Source organism: Denticeps clupeoides, chromosome 1 (genome assembly GCF_900700375.1).
Source record: "Denticeps clupeoides chromosome 1, fDenClu1.1, whole genome shotgun sequence".
Lineage (NCBI taxonomy): Eukaryota > Metazoa > Chordata > Actinopteri > Clupeiformes > Denticipitidae > Denticeps > Denticeps clupeoides.
In genome coordinates, this window is record NC_041707.1 from 38,347,746 (window position 1) to 38,367,829 (window position 20,084).

Below are 20,084 nucleotides of genomic sequence, written 5' to 3' on the forward strand. Positions count from 1 at the left end.
ACATCACGAAACAGGGATTTAATGGTGGAACACAAGACGGGAGACATCCGAGATGTTGACATTAATGAACACGGAACATAACATTAAAGACCTGACAGCGGACAGAAACGAACAGGGCAGCTTTATACAATTAACACAGGTGAAAACGATTAGGGAACATTTCACATTAGGGAACGGATCCCGGACCGGAGTAACCCCTTTTCGGACCGGATCGTGACAGTGAGATATTCTGTCTTTGCTACTGCCATTTCTTCTGATGGAAGAAATGCTTCATTGACATTAACTAAATATCCCGCATGAGCCCAATGGATTATTTAAGTTCTACCTACCTACTCACCCACTTGATTCTGTTAGTCCCTGTAAAGATCATGCACGTCAGGTGACTCCCTCATAACCCTGCAATGGGTTACAAATTATACCAATAAACATTCAATTTAATTGGACAATGACAATGTAGTGTCTTTCTCATCATGTGAAGACTGCCCAGGAAATCATTGGCTGTTCTTTACCCTCTCTGGATGAACTGCACAGCTCTTGTTGCCTCAAGAGAGCACCAAAGATCATAAAGAACACTTACAATCTGTTCCAACTGGTGCAATCAGGCAAAAAGGACCTTTAATACAAGGACAAACAGACTAAAATTTTCACCACATAAGGTCCTGAAAAATTAGCAGTTAAATCTGAACCAGGCACTGGTAAAAAAAATATAAAGATTTTTACAGAGTTTAATGTTAAAACTTTAAACTAGACACATCACTGCTTTTTGGTCAAATAACCATTTCACCTTGCTCTGGGAAGTAGCAAGAGAATCTTTAGCCATTTTGGTTGTGACATTTAACAATTCTCTACATTTAGAGCCAAATCCCACAACATTTCTTTTATGGGAAGATGATTGGTCCAAGAACTTTCAGTGTCACGTCCGCGAGCTGACGGGTGAAGACGGGACATTCTGGGAATGGGATTTTATTAACAACACAAAGAAAAAATGGCACAAGGGCCGAAAACAGTGGAAATAAAGGGGAGAACCAAAACTAACCCACAGGCGTGTGGCAGAACTGAAAACTACACACAAGATTTGCAGGGTCCACCAAAATGTCTCAGCTCCAAAGTTCCTTATAACCAGCCCTGCAGATTGGTACCAGGTGCGTGTCCAGGTGCACCTAAGCCTGACATTCAGTAACACCTTTGAAACAGTCCATGCTGATATTAGAATTGACTCCTGAAACGTAGTAGCATTGTTAGCATAATTGTTGGCTCACCTACCACAGGGATTGGACACAAGGGTGCAGATGGAATGCCTTGGTTAGGCTTCACCACCATTTTACATGTGTGACACGTCCTGCAAAATCGGTTTTCATTCCTGGCCCAAAAAAATCTTCAGAATATGGTCCCAGATGACCTGGCCAGGTATGTTCATGAGCAAAAGATAACAGATTCTGACGACTGCATATACCACAATCCGTTCAGGTGAGCAATTCTTTAAATCCTCCAATAATACTAATTCGCATACAGAAAAAAATCTGCCACCTTGCAAACTGAGCACCACCAATCAATTGCTTGTCTCGTTTGTGACATGGTTTGTCTTAAAGACCGGAAACACTGGGAGTAAGCTTCTGGGACTAATTCATTGACATGTAAGATTGCGTTTTGCACCATATTATATACACCACTCATAATAAGTTAGGTATATTGTGAGAGACTTAGTGGATGTCATACATACGATGACATCACTATGATACGATCTTTCACCTCTGACATATTTGGGATAGTGTGGCAATTGTATTGGGGTGATAGACACACCTCATTTTGTGTTTTCTATGTAATGGTCTCATTGTGTACAGGTTTGCCTCATGTGGGGGCCAATACCAGGAAACAATTCAATTTCAACATTCTGTGGGTATAAAAAGATGGTATTGTCAGTAAGTCATTTCATCATTCAAACAGCTATGAACTCACAACAACACTTAACGGAGTCATGGCAGCATGGCACGCCTTTGGGTCTGTTGCAGACGGTCAGATGGTGCTCATGAACTTGATGTGTCTTGAAGTGTCATTAGCAGACTTGCATCAAGAAATACGGGCAGAGTTCATGACAGACCCCGTTGTGGAGCCCCATGAGTGAAACCGCAATGATAACCAGTACCTAAGGACCTATGCCCTCAGACATCCTTATGCAATTGCCACACAGCTGCAAGCCCGTTTACGAGGGTACTAGGGTTTCCAGACAAACCATTCGCAACCAGACGGCCGTTGAAGGTGACTCCACTGACACTAAGACTCCACCGTGCAGTTGTGGTCATGCAGAGTGTCGGGTCTCCTTGCACAGAAATGATGGTCGCCAGCGTTGCTGGAGAAGGCGAGGTGAGCGAGGTCAACGCTGAGGTTAACATGGTCCCCATTGTTGTTGGCATCAGGTGTGATTGCCGAGACTAGTGTAGCACCCTCTCAGGTGCACTGATATTATTTGTATTATTTTTGTTATTATCTGTACAGCAAGTGTATTTTCGTTTCATTATATGTTCATATAATATGTTTATATCTTGTTTAAACTGTATAATGGTATGCAGAGTTTATTTTGTGCTGTCCTATCATAGAGGGGGATAGAGAGCATGTGACCGGAAGAGTCGGGAGAGAAGAGACAGGAGACAACGTGGTGGCGGCGTTTTTTCTTAGTTTTATTTAATTAGTGAAGTTACACGCTTTTGGTTAAAAGAGCAAATGCATGCACATGCATATATGTTGTACTAGTTTGGGAGTTAAATATTTTTCATGCATGAGGGTGCATAGTGCATGGCGGAGGTTCGCTGACTTCTAGAAAAATAGCCATTGCTATAAAGGACAGAAGTGCACGTACTTCGGTGGGAACTCTGCACGCGGCGGAGGCCAGAGAGACCAGCGCAACGCGGGACGGCCCGGTGCTGTGGAGGCGTTAGACCATGCGAGAGGCGTTAATTTAACATTAGGAGCTGCACCGATGAAAGGTTTGTTTGCACACGGCAGAAGTGCAGCGGATCGTTGGTACAATACTGGAGGAAGTAGTGAGTAGACTCAACACACCAGTTTGAGCTCCACCAAGCGCGCCAACGATATTAAAAGGTACCTAGACGGTGTGAACATTTAAAACCCGGGTATTTTATTTTATTTGTGTTATTGTTTAAATGTTTATGTGGTGTGGGTTTTCCCCTGTATAATTGTTGGGGAAATAAATGTTCAGTTGTAATATATGGTTCTATTGTACCTGTGATTTCATGTGTTGTGGTTTTATGGGAATTGAATTATAAATTAGTGCAAGGGAGGTGAATCGCATACAGCTATAGCCATTCCAACAGGCTAGCCTGAGCTCTTCGACACACTGCGAGATCATAACCCTAGACAGAAAATTTGCTTGGTAACTTCCACTTAAACTCCTCCCTTGCATTATATATAGGTGAATCTGGTGGTGGGTTCTTTAAATTTTTGTCATTGTAAAAACAAGTTTAGTGGGAGTGTTACACTAGTAGTCACAATTATTATTGTCCCATGACTAATAGTTTCTCATTAGCTATACTTAAAGGTTTGAAGTAAGTGAAAGGATTGCAATGACTTTTTTTTTGGTGTATGTAATGTTACTTGGGAGCATGCATCATTGCAATGGACATTAACATCCCACTGGGTTAATAATTATGGCCTAAATTAGTAAGTATCTCTTAAATAAAGTCGCAGCTGTTTCTTGCTACCTCAAAACCAAAGTTTTAGAATAAACATGGTTCAGCTCCTTATAGGAAGATGGTCCTAAGGTTATAAAGGCAGAACAGAGTCACCAACAAAGTAAATCAGGGGCGACTCTTGCTTCTCATTTTGTACCAACTTTGCTAAAAGACGCCTGTCCACACCTTCAAACAGTCAAACTCCAATCTACATTAGAGAGACCAGAGAGATGTCTAAAGACACCAGGGTCAAGATTGATCCATATTAAAGAGAAAAGGATGAATGGGGCCATGTATCGTGAGATTCTGCGCTAAAAACTTCTGGCTGGATCTTCCAGCATGACTATGATCCCAAACTCACCGCCCGGGACATAAATGAGTGGATTCTTAAAATCATTGCCAGATTATTTTGTGGCCTAGTCTCCAGACCTCAATCCAAATAGAGAGTCTGTGCCCAGCAACAGCCAAACATCACAGCTCTTGAAAAGTGTAGCTACATGAAATTTTATGAAACGTAAATTAGTTTTGCACTGGTCAGCCACTCTACCTGTACAAAAACTTTGTTTTTAGTGTTGATAAGAAACTGAAAATAAAAGATTTGAAAAAATGTTATGACTTTAAACTACGCATAAGCAACAAAACATGTTTTTGTTACATGAACAGGATGGACCTGTTCTATAAGAGCCAATCCCAGGACAATGAACGCAGGTTATGTACCCAGCCTGGCCAAGGCACCAGCCCTGAAGTAACACCTTCAACTAGTCTCACAACATTCTTGTGGCTACAGGGTCTGCCCATTTTTATTTTCTTTAACCACTTCTGTCATACCTACATTTTACGTTTTTGAGTCACTCGCTGTTTATTAAAGTGTTTTTTGGAATGGCTGTCTGCATGGTGCCACAATAACAATCGGTCTCTGAATTTCGATAAGACAAAGGAGATCATTGTGGACTTCAGGAATTCACATCCTTCCCACATCCAACTCATCATCGAATAACCATCATGGTGGAGATTGTAAAGAGCACCAAGTTCCTGGGTGTGCACATTGTTGAGGAACTCATGTGGACAGTCAACACCACGTCATTGATCACAAGATTACATTTCCTGCAGAGGCTAAAGTTGGCGAGCCTCCCCTCACCCATTCTCACCACATTCTACAGCGGAACCATCGAGAGCTTCCTGACCAGCTGCATCACTGTCTCGTACGGCAACTGCAACACTTCTGACCACAAGAGCCTACAGAGGAAAGTGAAGACAGCTGAGAATATCATTGGGATGCCTCTGGTCCCACCACTGGACACTTTTCACAAGCACAGCGTCCGTAAGGCCGGCAGCATCGTGCAGGACCCCTCACACCCCTCACATTGACACATCACAGCTCTTAAAATGTGTAGCTACAGTGTGTGCTAACCTAGTGAAGACCTACAGCTTGTGTTACTGTTTAGCGCAACCTTCTCACTTGTTAATTTGTTTTATGAAATGTAAATTAGTTTTGCACTGGTCAGCCGCTCTACCTGTACATAACCTTATCTTGGAGTTGAATGAGGAATAAAATACTATAATATTTTATTCAGAGGTTGTGCCACACCTGTCAACTTTGTTTTTAGTGTTGATAAGAAACTGAAAATAAAAAAAATTGTAAAAATGACTTTAAACTATGCATAAGCAACAAAACATGCTTTTGTTACATGAACAGGATGGACCTGTTCTATAAGACAAATACAACTTTGCTTTTATTCTTGTTGTCTATGACTTACCAGCAATAGACTGAATCTCAGCTGCCATGTTAATCTTTTCCTACTATGAAGGATCTGATTTATTTCTCCATTCAAAGTGAACATGCATTTTCAAGTTCTCCACATTCTGATTTACCCTCTAATCATCCCAATTTAAAACAAGGCTCTCATATGAACAACACTGAAATATTCATGGTTCCACTCCCTTTCACAACATCAATTTTTTTTATTAATCTGTTTTACTCCAGAATACATGGACAAAGAGCTCTGAAATACATACTCTTTCACCCACTTTCAATAACTGCATAATCCACAGTAGGGCTGGCTGAGGCCAATCCCAGGACAATGAACGCAGGTTATGGACCCAGCCTGGTCAAGGCACCGGCCCTGAAGTAACACCTTCAACTAGTCTCACAACATTCTTGTGGCTACAGTGTCTGACCATTTTTATTTTCTTTAACCACTTCTGTCACACCTACATTTTATGTTTTTGAGTCACTCGCTGTTTATTAAAGGTTTTTTTGGAACGGCTGTCTGCATGGTGCCACAACAACAATCGGTCTCTGAGATCATTGTGGACTTCAGGAATTCACATCCTGCCCACATCCAACTCATCATCAAATAACCATCATGGTGGAGATTGTAAAGAGCACCAAGTTCTTGGGTGTGCACATCACTGAGGAACTTACGTGGACAGTCAACACCACGTCATTGATCAAAAAGCTCAACAAAGATTACATTTCCTGTGGAGGCTTAAGTTGGCGAGCCTCCCCCCACCAATTCTCACCACATTCTACAGCGGAACCATCGAGAGCTTCCTGACCAGCTGCATCACTGTCTGGTACGGCAACTGCAACACTTCTGACTGAAAGAGCCTACAAAGGATAATAAAGACAGCTGTGAACATCATTGGGATGCCTCTGCCCCCACCACTGGACACATTTCACAAGCGGAGCATTCGCAAGGCCTGCAGAGGGGAACACATCTTCAAACTGAACAACAGTACTGCACTCTGCCCTTTTAACTGAAGTATTACACCCCGCACTTTAATCTCTCACTACCTCACACTGTGCTGCTGATTTACTACTGCCATTATTATCATTGAATATCATATACCACATACACTTTATACTAAATACATTCACAGACTGATATACTGTCAGATTGCTGCTACTTGTGTGCCAAGTTTGTCTCGACCTGTGCTATTTTATGGTTCAGTGCACAATGTCCACAATGTCCCTTATGTTTTTGTGTTGTGTGTTATTCCATATGCACTGTCTTTTTGCACACTGTGAATCTCCAAAGATTCACAGTCTCCTCTCTCTGTGTACTTGTATACAGTGAGATGACAAGAAGGTGGACTTTGTCCTTGACATTGACTTTAAAACCAGGTTAAAGATCAATTGTGTAAATTTTATAAATGTTACACATTAAGTTTTTATTATTTTTTACATTTTTTGTTGCCCATGGCTTAAACACTTTTAATTAACCGCTCGGCAGTTCTTCAATCTTGTTTTACTCCCAAATACATGGATAAAGAACCTTGAAGTACTCATTATCACGACACAAAGAGGTTAAAAACCTGAATGTCTAAGAAAAACAGGGGAGGACCCAGGCACAGTAATTTACAAATAGATTTATTTCACTGAAACTGGACAAACAAACACAAAGCCAGACCAAAACTAGTTTGAAGTATAACCAAGTGGCTGAGCGCCGAAAACCATCTCCCTTCACTGGATGGTTCGGTGTCTAATACCGGAACCCGGAGCTCTTTCGCAGGCATCCATTTATCCTGATATTTACTGGTAATCAGAGGGGCGTGGTCTGACATCAGTGCTCCAGGAATTTTCGTCAGGTGCTTACAGACTTTGAATGATCCGCCGTGACACTCATTCACCCACTTTCTATAACGGCATAATCTATAGTAAGGTTTGCTGGAGCCAATCCCACACAACCAGAGTAAATAAAAAAAACCTGAACAACATGGACCTCACTAGCTTTTCTAGTTTTAATGTTAAAGTTTGTTGATCAGTTGACAGTTCTTTGTTCAGTCCTTAATATTAGTGTTTAAGTTCGTAAAAGAAATAGAATGGCTTTTAATTGTTATTTTCTTAGGTATTTGTAAGTTTCTTTGAAGCATGACCATGATGCGGAGCATCCTGATATCATCAACAAATTAATTCCTCCCTGTCACGACTACGGACTTACGGGGGAAGGAAGCGCAGAGGTCTGACATGCTGGGAACGGGGTTTTATTAACAAATAAACAATAAATACAAATAAACAATGGCGCGGTGGCCGAAAACGATTTAACTTAAATAAAGAAAAACTAAAACTAACCCGTAGGCGTGTGGCGATTGCCAGAACTGAAAATACTAAGACACGGTTACAGTGTCAAGTTCACAAAAATGCCGGAGACCTAGAAGGGGCGGAAACTTCCGGCATTTATGGGGCGTCAGGATTGGAGTCAGGTGTGGAGCCCAGCTGCAGGCAATCCTGACAGAGCCCCCCCTCCAAGGGCTACGTCCTCGGAGCCCCAGCAGTACCATCAGTGGAGGCGGCGGGGCGGACGGCGGCAACCTCAGGGCTCCTGCCCTGCTGTATCCTCCCCTTGGAGGACCTGGACCCTCGGCCTGGCTCCCCGGCGTGGTCCCGCATGGCGGCCCCGGACCCTCGGCCTGGCTCCCCGGCGTGGTCCCGCATGGCGGCCCCGGACCCTTGGCCTGGCTCCCCGGCGTGGTCCCGCATGGCGGCCCCGGACTCCCGTACCTGCACACAATAATCAGGGCCGATCCATCTGGGTACGTGTGGGCCCTGTTTCCACACGTCCCCTCTGACACGTCTTGTGTCACCCCCTGCACCGCGCAGGGAGATTGTCCCAGAGCCTCCAGCGACTGTTCCAGGCACCCCAGGCTGGTGCCTTCTGGGACTATGCAGCCCCTCTCACTGCACGGCCCTGGTGCCAAGGGGGGGGCATTGCCAGACCATCCGGCTAGCCCCTTCTGCGTCCGTTGGGACAAGCAGGCCCTCTTCCTGCCTGTCCCAGCTGGGTCCTCATGCCTACCAGGGGGCTCTATGGCGCTCCACCCCTCTGGAGGCGGACACAGACCCATGCCTGGCCCACCCTCCTCACCGGCTACCGGAGGACCCAGCTCAATTGCTTCCCCACCTACCCTCCCCTCAGGAGAAGTCCCCAACCCGAACTGCACCCCCCCAAAAAATTCTTTGGGGGAGCACCCCCCCCGGCTGGACTTAGGGGTACCTTGGGGCTTGTCCACCTCGCCTTGGACCAGCACATTCGGGTCAGGAACCTCCTCCCTGGGGTTCGGCTCCGCGGCTGGGTCGCCATCTGGTGGACACAAAGAGGGGAAGTGGGGGCGACATACGGACACATATGCCACGCACACACACACACACAGACAGAGACAGACAGAAGAGAGGGTCGTCTGGCTCCCTCCTTGGGCTCTCCGGGACCTCCTCAGGGGGCACAGCCAGGATCTCGGGATGTGCGACCTTCTCGTTGCCCGCCAGTGCTTGGTCTTCTTGCCCCGGATCCTGACTGGTACTGGATGTGGTGGAGGGGCAGAGTTCGATCCCTGGCTCAGGCTCTGGCCGATCAAACTCCGCCCTCAGTCTCTGCTGGAAGTCCCGAAAACTCCTGTCGGTCTCTCCCTGCTGCCAGAGGGCTGCGCTCCAGCCCCATGCTGATCCAGTCAGACACGTGAGGATGGTAGTGATCTCATCCGTGTCTGCTGCCCCACTGAAGGGTCCTGGGACCATTTGGCTGTCCCACACGGGGCTGGGCACGTCGCTGGAGATGGTGGTGGGCGTGTGGCGTGGGGGGTGGTGGACGTCTTCTCCAGCATGCGGGGGCGCTGGTGATGCGCTGCCATTCAGCTGGGGAACGTCCGAGCAGAGGGAAGGCGGGTCGGCGACTGGAGCTGGGAGGGCATCTTCCCTGTGAGGCAGTTCCGGCAGTGCAGTTGCTGGCTGGCGACCTCCTGTCGCCCTGTTCCACCAGCTTACCCCCGCATCGCTGTCCTCCTCCTCACTGTTGTCGCACCTCTGGGACTGACGTGGGTTTCCATCGACCTCGCAACGATCATGGACGGGCACGATGGGCGGAGCCATCCCGGCACCGACTGCCCAATCGCCGTCATCCTCGTCATAGTCCGTGTCGACCTCATACCCTCGGCGTGTGGCGATTGCCAGAACTGAAAATACTAAGACACGGTTACAATGTCAAGTTCACAAAAATGCCGGAGACCAAGAAGGGGCGGAAACTTCCGGCATTTATGGGGCGTCAGGATTGGAGTCAGGTGTGGAGCCCAGCTGCAGGCAATCCTGACACTCCCACTGTGGAATTAACTCTAGATTGAAAATAAAAATCTCACTGATACAGGAACACCACCCTTCTACTTCTGAATAGACTCCAACAAAGTCTATAATTTGAATAATTTCCAATTCTGAACCAAAATACAAGTAAAATCAAGATAAGAATCAAGATAAGTTAGTTAGCTTAGTGCTTCACATGAGCTTGTTCTGTAAGTTCTACAAGAATTAATTACAAAAATTATCTATAGAAAAGCCAGCGAGGTTCATGTTGGTCCGATGGGTAAATCAGGGGCGACTCTTGCTCCTCATCTAGGTTCTTGGGTTCATTTTAAGATGATGATATGGACCACCTGTCTGGTACCTGTGTACAACCCACATTAACTCTGCTCTGGATTGAGACTTTTATGCATGTAGCTCTGCTCTTCCACGGCATCTCAAATTTTCTGGCCACCTCCCAACCGCACGCTGCATAGGAGTGACGCATTTTCCACATCTTCAGCCACACATTGCAGAAAAGGGAGTGTTTGTGTGTGATTACTGTGTGATGAATGATTATTGAAGGGGCATGCTGCTTTTGGCATGGGCAGCAGAGGCAAAAACCAAACTAACTAAATTTCCACAAATTAAGTTATACAAACTCAATTAACTAAATTCAGTTTATACAGGTTTACAGTGTAAAGTTTCTCTGCCTGCATGCCTCTCAGCCAAGGAAACACCCTATTTTACTGCATGCAAATAAGGCTTTCCAAAGATCATGAATTTCCCTGGCGCCATAAACATGAAAAAGTGAAAGTAAAACACAAAACATTGGATCTTTTTATTGTTTTACAGTAAGACATTGTTTCATGCTACATTTATACAAACCTGTAAAGGACAATTACCCAGATAGCAAAATTTCCTGGATATGGTTCACACAATGCGGTTACACTTGGCCTGGATACCACAAAGAATGACAGCTCTTTGCTGGTCAAGGGGTCAGACCAATTTTGCTATTAGGGAAACTAATATTAAAACCTAAAATCCATTATTATTTTTATATCAAGTCGCGGGTCGAGAGTTTGAGATTTCTGCTGTAAAGTGTTACTGTAACGGTACAGATGCTAAACAATGAACAACAACTAACCTAAAACGTGGATTTATTACAGCATAAAAGACATCACATAATTAATGTGGATTTATTACAGCATAATGACCTGACGGCGACAAAAAGGGCAGATTTATTCACTTAAGACCATAGGGATTCAGGAAAAGAGATTTCACAATAAATTACGGATAGATGCGGATCATGAATGTCAATATATAAACGTAATTTAACTAACACTGTTTTACTGCGCTGGAAAAACATCAATAGGGCACGTGATCTTTTGCTGTTCTTATCTGTTGTTCATCTTACAAACTGAAACTATGCACAGCATTTTGCTGAAACCTCTGCACTAGATTTCTTGTCTCCTCACAATGGAAAAGGTTTACCAAGTTAATGTAATTAGAATAGAAGGACAGAGTATGACGGTTGATGTTGCAAAGTCAGATGAAGAGTTCAACAATATGTCTGTACTCGAGTTCAAGAAAAAACTTTTGGAAAAACTTCCTCCTGGTTCAGGTAAGAAATAATCTCATTATTCAATCTATGTGTATAAGCTTCCTACTGCTGTCAGCTGTCAGTAAAGTTATATGTGTCCTATATAAAGTATGCAAAGTGCCTGAAACCTCTATTTTCAGATAACATTGCAAATAAAGTAGCCATCAGAGTCTGTGCTTGTCTGTTCTTCCAGGTACCGAGGCGTCTAATCTGAGAGTTATATTCGTCGACAAACAACTACAAGACGACAAGAAGTTTTCTGACTACAAAATAAAAGACAAATCAACATTGCTGGTTGTGGCGCGCATGGATGGAGGACACTGAAGCATAATTTCACTACAGAAATTCAACAACCACTAAGACAACTATGGCAAATGTATTACATCAATATATTAGATCATATATTTATATATATGCCTTTATGATCATTTTGCCTTTTTGTTACCATATTAAAAAGAAATGTTGCTCATTGGCCATAAGGATCCATGTTTCTGTGTTTTAAAGTGAAATTTTCAGTGAGCATTTTAAAACGATAACAGCCTTACGACATTATGCCATTTTATGTACAAATCATCATTTGCCATTGAGGTTTCTGAAATGAACTTTCCCTAGATGTCCAAACATCTGAGTCAGTGGGTGTCAAACCACAATGAGAGATGTACTTCTATGTATCAGACATTAATTAATTTCTTCTTCTGTCTTATTCTACACCATGAAAAATGAAGACTGCAAGATCAAACACATGAATTTATGTAGTATGCAAAAACTAGGTTTTTGGGGCTCATCAAACCTAGCGTGAGATAAATAAAAATTTTAATTTTTCTTCTGATAATAAGCTTCATGTGGTTATTTATGACTGGTACTTTACCTTAAACAGTGTTCTTGTGTTCTAACTTGTTGAGTTTTTGCCGTATTCATAGCCTGGGTCCAAGTGAACCAGTATAAGATTGTAATCACTGATAGAAACTTCAAAGCACTTATTAGATGTAATACATATAATAAGATGTAATACAGTTCATCATTCAACGAGAATGAATGATGAAAATGAATGATGATGAGTAGGTGCACTGTAAAAAAAAAAAAAAAATTACGAAAAAATACTAGCAGCTGTGGTTGCCAATACAATTATGTAAAAATTACATGAAAAATGTAAACAACTTTACAGAACAATCTGTAAATTTAACAGTTTAAAACTGTTGTAAATGAAAAAAAAAACATTTAAAATATGTAACTCTAACGGACATGTTTTGTTGAACTAGCATAACAATGTTGTTATCAAACCTTTTTTGGTAATATTTACATGTAGTTGTTAATGAGGGGCCGTTTAGGAAATATTTCGGACTTTTGTTACACAAACACATGTGAAACACAAACACATTCACGTATGAAACTGACAGGCATTCATTTATACTACTGAAAACTCGCACACACACATATGAAACACTCACACAGATACATGTGAAATGGACGCACACACACCTATGAAATGCTCACACAGATACAGGTGGAAAAAGGTCTCTTATGTAACAAACAAAAATTAAAAAACACTGTACATAAAAAGTACACTGAATGTCATTGTGATACACATCAGCACAGCACACAGTGCACACAGTGAAATGTGTCCTCTAAATTTAACCATCACACTTGGTGAGCAGTGGGCAGCTATGACAGGCGCCTGGGGAGCAGTGTGTGGGGACGGTGCTTTGCTCAATTGCACCTTGGCGGATTGGGATTCATAAATGGTAACCTTCTGATTACGGAACAACTTCCTGAACCGCTAGGCCACCACTGCTCCATGAGCTAAGTAAAAAACAAATGAAAAAGATTTGAATATTCATAGGAGGCATGCTGTGGCTGGTACCGCGGCGGCGCTCGGGAGACAGAGAATCTTCCGTCAGGAAGGGAGAACGACGTCATGATTCGGTTTGGACTGCACATGCGCAAAATCCATAGAACCGCCTTCCGGATAAAGTGAAATGCGTTCCGGATATAGATAAATGCCTTCCGGATATAGTGAAGTGCCTTCTGCATATAGTGAAATGACCTCCGGATATAATGAAATGATTTCTGGATATACTGAAATGCCTTCCGGATATAGTGAAATGACTTCCGGATATACTGACATGACTTCCGGATATAGTGAAATGACTTCCGGATATACTGACATGACTTCCGGATATAGTGAAATGACTTCCGGATATACTGACATGACTCCCGGATATAGTGAAATGCCTTCCGGATATACTGACATGACTTCCGGATATAGTGAAATGACTTTCGGATATACTGAAATGCCTTCCGGATATACTGACATGACTCCCGGATATAGTGAAATGCCTTCCGGATATACTGACATGACTTCCGGATATAGTGAAATGACTTCCGGATATACTGAAATGCCTTCCGGATATACTGACATGACTCCCGGATATAGTGAAATGACTTCCGGATATACTGAAATGCCTTCCGGATATACTGACATGACTCCCGGATATACTGACATGACTTCCGGATATAGTGAAATGACTTCCGGATATAGTGAAATGACTTCCGGATATACTGAAATGCCTTCCGGATATACTGACATGACTCCTGGATATACTGACATGACTTCCGGATATAGTGAAGTGCCTTCTGCATATAGTGAAATGACCTCCGGATATAATGAAATGATTTCTGGATATACTGAAATGCCTTCCGGATATAGTGAAATGACTTCCGGATATACTGACATGACTTCCGGATATAGTGAAATGACTTCCGGATATACTGACATGACTTCCGGATATAGTGAAATGACTTCCGGATATACTGAAATGCCTTCCGGATATACTGACATGACTCCTGGATATACTGACATGACTTCCGGATATAGTGAAGTGCCTTCTGCATATAGTGAAATGACCTCCGGATATAATGAAATGATTTCTGGATATACTGAAATGCCTTCCGGATATAGTGAAATGACTTCCGGATATACTGACATGACTTCCGGATATAGTGAAATGACTTCCGGATATACTGACATGACTTCCGGATATAGTGAAATGACTTCCGGATATACTGACATGACTCCCGGATATAGTGAAATGCCTTCCGGATATACTGACATGACTTCCGGATATAGTGAAATGACTTCCGGATATACTGAAATGCCTTCCGGATATACTGACATGACTCCCGGATATAGTGAAATGACTTCCGGATATACTGAAATGCCTTCCGGATATACTGACATGACTCCCGGATATACTGACATGACTTCCGGATATAGTGAAATGACTTCCGGATATACTGAAATGCCTTCCGGATATACTGACATGACTCCTGGATATACTGACATGACTTCCGGATATAGTGAAATGCCTTTGGGATATACTGAAATGCCTTCCGCATATAGTGAAATGATTTCCGGATATACTGAAATGACTTCCAGATATAGTGAAAAGTTAAATTTTTGTTTGTTACATAAGAGTCCATCACATTTATCTGTGTGAGCATTTCATATGTGTGTGTGCGTCCATTTCACATGTATCTGTGTGAGAACTTCATATGTGTGTGCGTGCTTTTCACATGTATCTGTGTGAGAATTTCATATGTGTGTGCGTGCTTTTCACATGTATCTGTGTGAGCATTTCATATGTGTGTGTGCGAGTTTTCAGTAGTATAAATGAATGCTTGTCAGTTTCATATGTGAATGCGTGTGTGTTTCACATGTGTTTGTGTAACAAAAGTCTGAAATATTTCCTAAGCAGCCCTTCATAGTTGTTGCTTATTGGACATTGAATCTCACTCAATTTCACTAAAGAATAGTATAAAAAAAACAGTATTTAACTGTAAAACCCTCATTATAATACCGTATTTTAACTGCATTCTCCCGTAAATTTTACACAGAGTTCTTTATATTATAATGTATGTTGCAGTACTAAAAACAATTCTACTGTGAAACCATCTAAACCCTGCAACTGAATTCTCTGTAAATTATATTAATTGCAATTTAAAAGCATAAAATTATGTTCTATTACTCTTATAAATTGTCTCAAATATAAAATCATACTGCCTACCAGTAGTTCTCTATCATCAGTTATAATTATTTTTCAATGTTACATAAAAACAGCTTCTGGCAGGCAGACAGAAAATTCAATTTAAACTACATTGCCTTCTTACAGATGTTTGACTTTTCCCAGTAACTTGAAAAACAAACCAAATTTAAAGAAGCATTTAAAAGTAAATTGAGAAATAGATAAAGATTAAATAAGTCCAGTAATAGTGAGCTTATCCAAGTATTTATTAAGTTCAAAGTAATGAACAAAGCTTCAATCACTCCTCCACATACATAAGTGCAATATGTACTTAACAAGTTTGGGAATAGAAGTAATTAACAAATTAGTGAGGACGTTAACGGACCTCACTAAGAGAACAATAAATCAACAATCACAAACACTCAGTGTTTAGGTGATCAACCCATAGCTCACACAACCAGCCACTACTACACAGATGTCCTGGTCACAGCAAGTGACTACAGTTTGAAGAATTTAAAGCATCATGTGCTTTAAATATTACTGTCTTTAGTCCATATTCAGATCACTCGTGGTCTGAAAGTTCCTTGATTAAGGTAAGGACTCTAGGGTTCACATGAAGACGAGATGCCCTTTTCTGGGTTGATGGAGAAAAAAACACCTTTGGAAAAAGATGAAAACACAGACAACAGCATTAAATAAATAAAAGTTTTATTAACAACAAAAAAACTTTACATGTTGGTATTTTTTTAACCATTACTGTAAAATCACAAACAGTAAATAAAGTAGCATGACATGTCCTGTAATCCTAAATCAACAGAAATTGTATATCTGTCCCAGTTTAATAACGTTAATTAGTTGGATAATCAATTCAAACACACACCTCTGCAGAAACTCCAAGGTTGATGCAAGCTCTGATGGGTAATGTATGTTAAAGCAATAATAGCTCCAAAACATCATGCACAAGGCAGGATGAAGGAGGTGATGCTGTCGTGTATGATATTTCGAATCCACACTCAGCATGAACCATCCTGAAGAATAGCAGGATCATCCTGAAAAATTACAAGCAACAACGACAAAAGATTTAAAAAAAAAAAAAAGAGAATGAGGACAAGTTGTTGGTCTGATGAAACAAATTAAACTCTTTGGGCATTTTACATGGGAAACATTGTATTTATTAATCTGAATCCTTAACACAATCACATATTTTAGCAATAGCATCATCAGTTAGACCCATGTAATTTTTTTAAAGTGACCGCAGTTTACATAAAGTTTAATCCTGTCCCAACTCATGCACATTTTGCATCTCTTCCACAACTGTCTGTATTGTTGAAGCTGGAAGAAGAAGCTGCAGCAATAGCAGGAGGTGTAGGTGTGTTATGTACATGATAGAAATGAGCTTTAAAAGCTGCATAAGTACAAAATGTACGCTTGCAGTCAGCACCAACACATTTGAAAAAACAATGAGGTTAGTTTTTATGAACTCTACAATGTAAAACACAATCCTTCAAACTCTCTATTGGTTTGCTGCAAAAACGGCAGGTTATCATATTTGTCAGACTAACAACCTGTCTATTATTATGCCATATTATTAAAGTTTGTAACCTCTGCCAAAATGCCATAAAAAACATTACTTCAAAATATGGAGTTAACTAAAAAACGATTTTAGTCTGAAGCTAATTAGACAGGCCCGGTGAGACGCGTTAGCACTAACTGCTAAATGCATCAACGATTAAAGAGAAGCTTGTATTTTCCACACAACCATCGGTCACATACTTCAAATTCACAGGAAAAAAAGATGTTAGCTTTCCAGTGTTATAGACGTCTTTGTCAGACGTCTCTGTGTCTTCATGTAGATCCAGCTTCACTCTTTACAACTTCGCATCGCTGGCTGCTCTCGCGATAATTGCGTTGTCCAATCAGAGAACAGCTTGGTAACTTGACAACACAGAGCTCATCTGTTTTGAAATTCAAACGTATATGTGTATTTTCGCGGGAAAATGTAAAATATACACTGAAATTCACACTTTTACATTTAGATTGGCATTAAAGCCTTAATATTATACAATGACATTACCAACCATTTTATCATTTATAATAACAAAAAATAAACTGATAAACAGGTATACGCTGTCAGTCATTGCAAGTATAAAAATTATTGCCTCTTCTTCCTTTAAGACAACTGTCTTTTTAAAGTTACACACTTTGGCCACTTGCCTCTGTTAAAAGAACATCCCCCAAGACTCATTTACTGCTTCCAATACACCTCACAGCACATTATGGTCTCAAAATAATTTGTGTTATTCATTTTGAATGTTATAGCTGATTTGTGTATGTATATTTTCGTCAGGATTGACTGCAGCTGTGCTCAACACTGGTGGCCAATCCTGACGGCGCATAAATGACGGATATCTCCGCCCCTTCGGAATCTCCAGCATTTTCGTGAACTTGACATTGCAAACGTGTGCACCCGTCACGTCATGCCCGCATGGACGTGACACTTGTAAATTATAACATATTTATTTGTAAATTATTATACAGTTTTCTTCTGTACAATATTAGTGTAAATAAAACACTACTTGATTGTTTTTCTATTTACATTTTTTAGCACTTTACTGTTAATTTCATAGCCATTTTTTTCACTGTGGGTGTTCAATCTAACCATTTTTTTAAGCAGGATCAGAATGAACTAGTGGAAGGCGTTAAACCTAGATTAACCTCAATCGGGAAGCAAGCATGTCAAAAAGACAAAAGAAACAAAATGTTCATGTCACAAAAATGTGGTATATTGAGTCATATGTGAAATATCAGCAGCTGTGATCAATTGAAAAATCTGAGAGAAAATTCTCTTTAAAAAAAAAAATTCAGGAAGAAGAATAAACAAGTGGAGTCAGGGATCACAAAACAATAATATGTTCATCCACATCAAACAATTTTATTTATACAATGCATTTCCAACAAAACATGAATATATTAATATTTTGATACAGTATAAACAATACTCAAAAATAGCATTATTTGAAGAACAACTTATACTTCTCAGAATATGTGCTTTCAGAAAAAAAAAATTGAATGGAAATAAGTTGTTTGATAAGATCTAGAATTATGGAATGCATGACTTTAAACTGTATTTAGCTGTGTAGCAGTGTTCCTAGTGTGTAGTCCATAGTGTTTAAAACCAAGACTTATGTAAATCAGACAAATAAGCTAAAACAGACAAATAATGTGTCATTACTCAATTTTAATGAATTGTTATTTTTTCCACACAGGAATTGCTTCCTGGGGAGGAGCTACACCACCAGGACAGGCTTTGTACGGCCAGCTGGTTTTTGAACAAACACTTTTTGTTTTCAAGCAAATAAAGCAGAACTCCACCTGACACCTCATGCACCGCATGTTTTTGCAAGCTTGTCCACTGTGCTCTACCAAGCGGCCACATGTTGGACAGGCACGCATTGAGGGGCAGACAACATTTTCAACCTGAGTGAGAGTTACACTAATACAATTTTTCAGCCTCTGGACATCCGGATTTATGCAACCCTCGTTGTTGCAGTGGTCACTGCGAGGGGCGGGTCCTTTCCATTTCCGAAGGCACTGCCAGCAGAAGTAGAAGGTTTTCCCTTTCTCGGCCGAGCAGATGGTGCAGTGCACACACATATTGGACATGTCTTTTCTCATAATAAAAGACCGACAACCTGGACACTAGAGAAAAATTGCGTTGATTCTAGCTAAAAAACCATGAAAAAAATAATTAAAAATCATGTTGTTGTATATTGGTAGAAAATAGCTTTTTTTATAATATGCCAGTGTTTGTTAAATTGATTATTTTCATCTTCACACAAAAGACTTACTGATTTATACTCAAAGTACTCAGAAGCAGCAATTCTTGCAATCGTTTCTTCAAAGTTCACCTGCTCTTCATCAGTTAGAAGGGCAACCCTTCGGACTTCTTCATATGGCCAGGCTGCATTACATTTGACTGTTGTGTTATCTTTTATTGCAGGACATGTGAACTTGTACTGGCCCTGGGTGTTTTCAGAAGTGACAAAGATAACAGCAATATTCAATTCACTTAGAGCTGCTTATATGATGAAAATTACCTGCTCTAGTACACTGCGACACCACTGAGTCAGGGATTCTGATGTGACAGCATGACCACATGACATCTCCACCCTCATGGTGTCTGGATCATTATCCAATGCTACAAAAGAAAACTTTTAGTTGGGTTGACATGTAAGCCCATTTAATTCTGCAAAAGAATTGTAAAAATTATACCGCATTTAGTTTTATTACGTTCTGAATTAAGATCAGGCTTCAAAATCAGTCTTACCATAATGATAAAAAACTATTAGAAGCCCACTTTGCATTTATTTTAAGGAAAAACTGTTATGAAACTAACACTTTTTTTTCGAATTTCTGACAAGTCGTTTTCTCAGTGACAAGGTGTAATTATGTTAAATTGATAAAAAATAAAAAAGTATACTCACTGATGTCATCAGGCCGATTAACAAATTTCAGTGGAGGTTCATAATATCCCCCGGACAGCTGCTGCATTTTCACTTAAACACTTCAAAGAAGTGACAGCAACACTCTGAAGGGAGTTCCCTTTAAATCTGAGCTAGCCTTTACTTTCATTTTACATTTATGACACGCCACGTTTTGCATCCTCATATGCATATGATTCTTCAAAGCGCAAGTTGCAAGTGTAAATTACGAGATATTCTTGCCAG

The 20,084-nt window shown here is 41.1% G+C and overlaps 1 protein-coding gene across 3 annotated transcripts; it reads right to left on the minus strand.

Annotated features, from left to right (window-relative positions):
* Positions 1-18,406: 18,406 nt before the first annotated feature.
* LOC114799267 (E3 ubiquitin-protein ligase RNF19A-like) lies at positions 18,407-19,958 on the minus strand. 3 transcript variants are annotated; one of them, XM_028995768.1, is made up of 4 exons: positions 19,842-19,958; positions 19,455-19,555; positions 19,206-19,379; positions 18,407-19,056 (listed from the first exon to the last, which is right to left on the minus strand). In XM_028995768.1, the coding sequence occupies exons 1-4, from the start codon at positions 19,906-19,908 to the stop codon at positions 18,607-18,609; spliced, it is 792 nt and encodes a 263-aa protein (XP_028851601.1). In that variant the 5' UTR covers positions 19,909-19,958; the 3' UTR covers positions 18,407-18,606. The 3 variants fall into 3 exon arrangements, with proteins under 3 accessions (XP_028851601.1, XP_028851610.1, XP_028851620.1); XM_028995777.1 differs by having other exon boundaries at positions 19,455-19,568; positions 19,842-19,946; XM_028995787.1 differs by having other exon boundaries at positions 18,915-19,082.
* Positions 19,959-20,084: the final 126 nt, after the last annotated feature.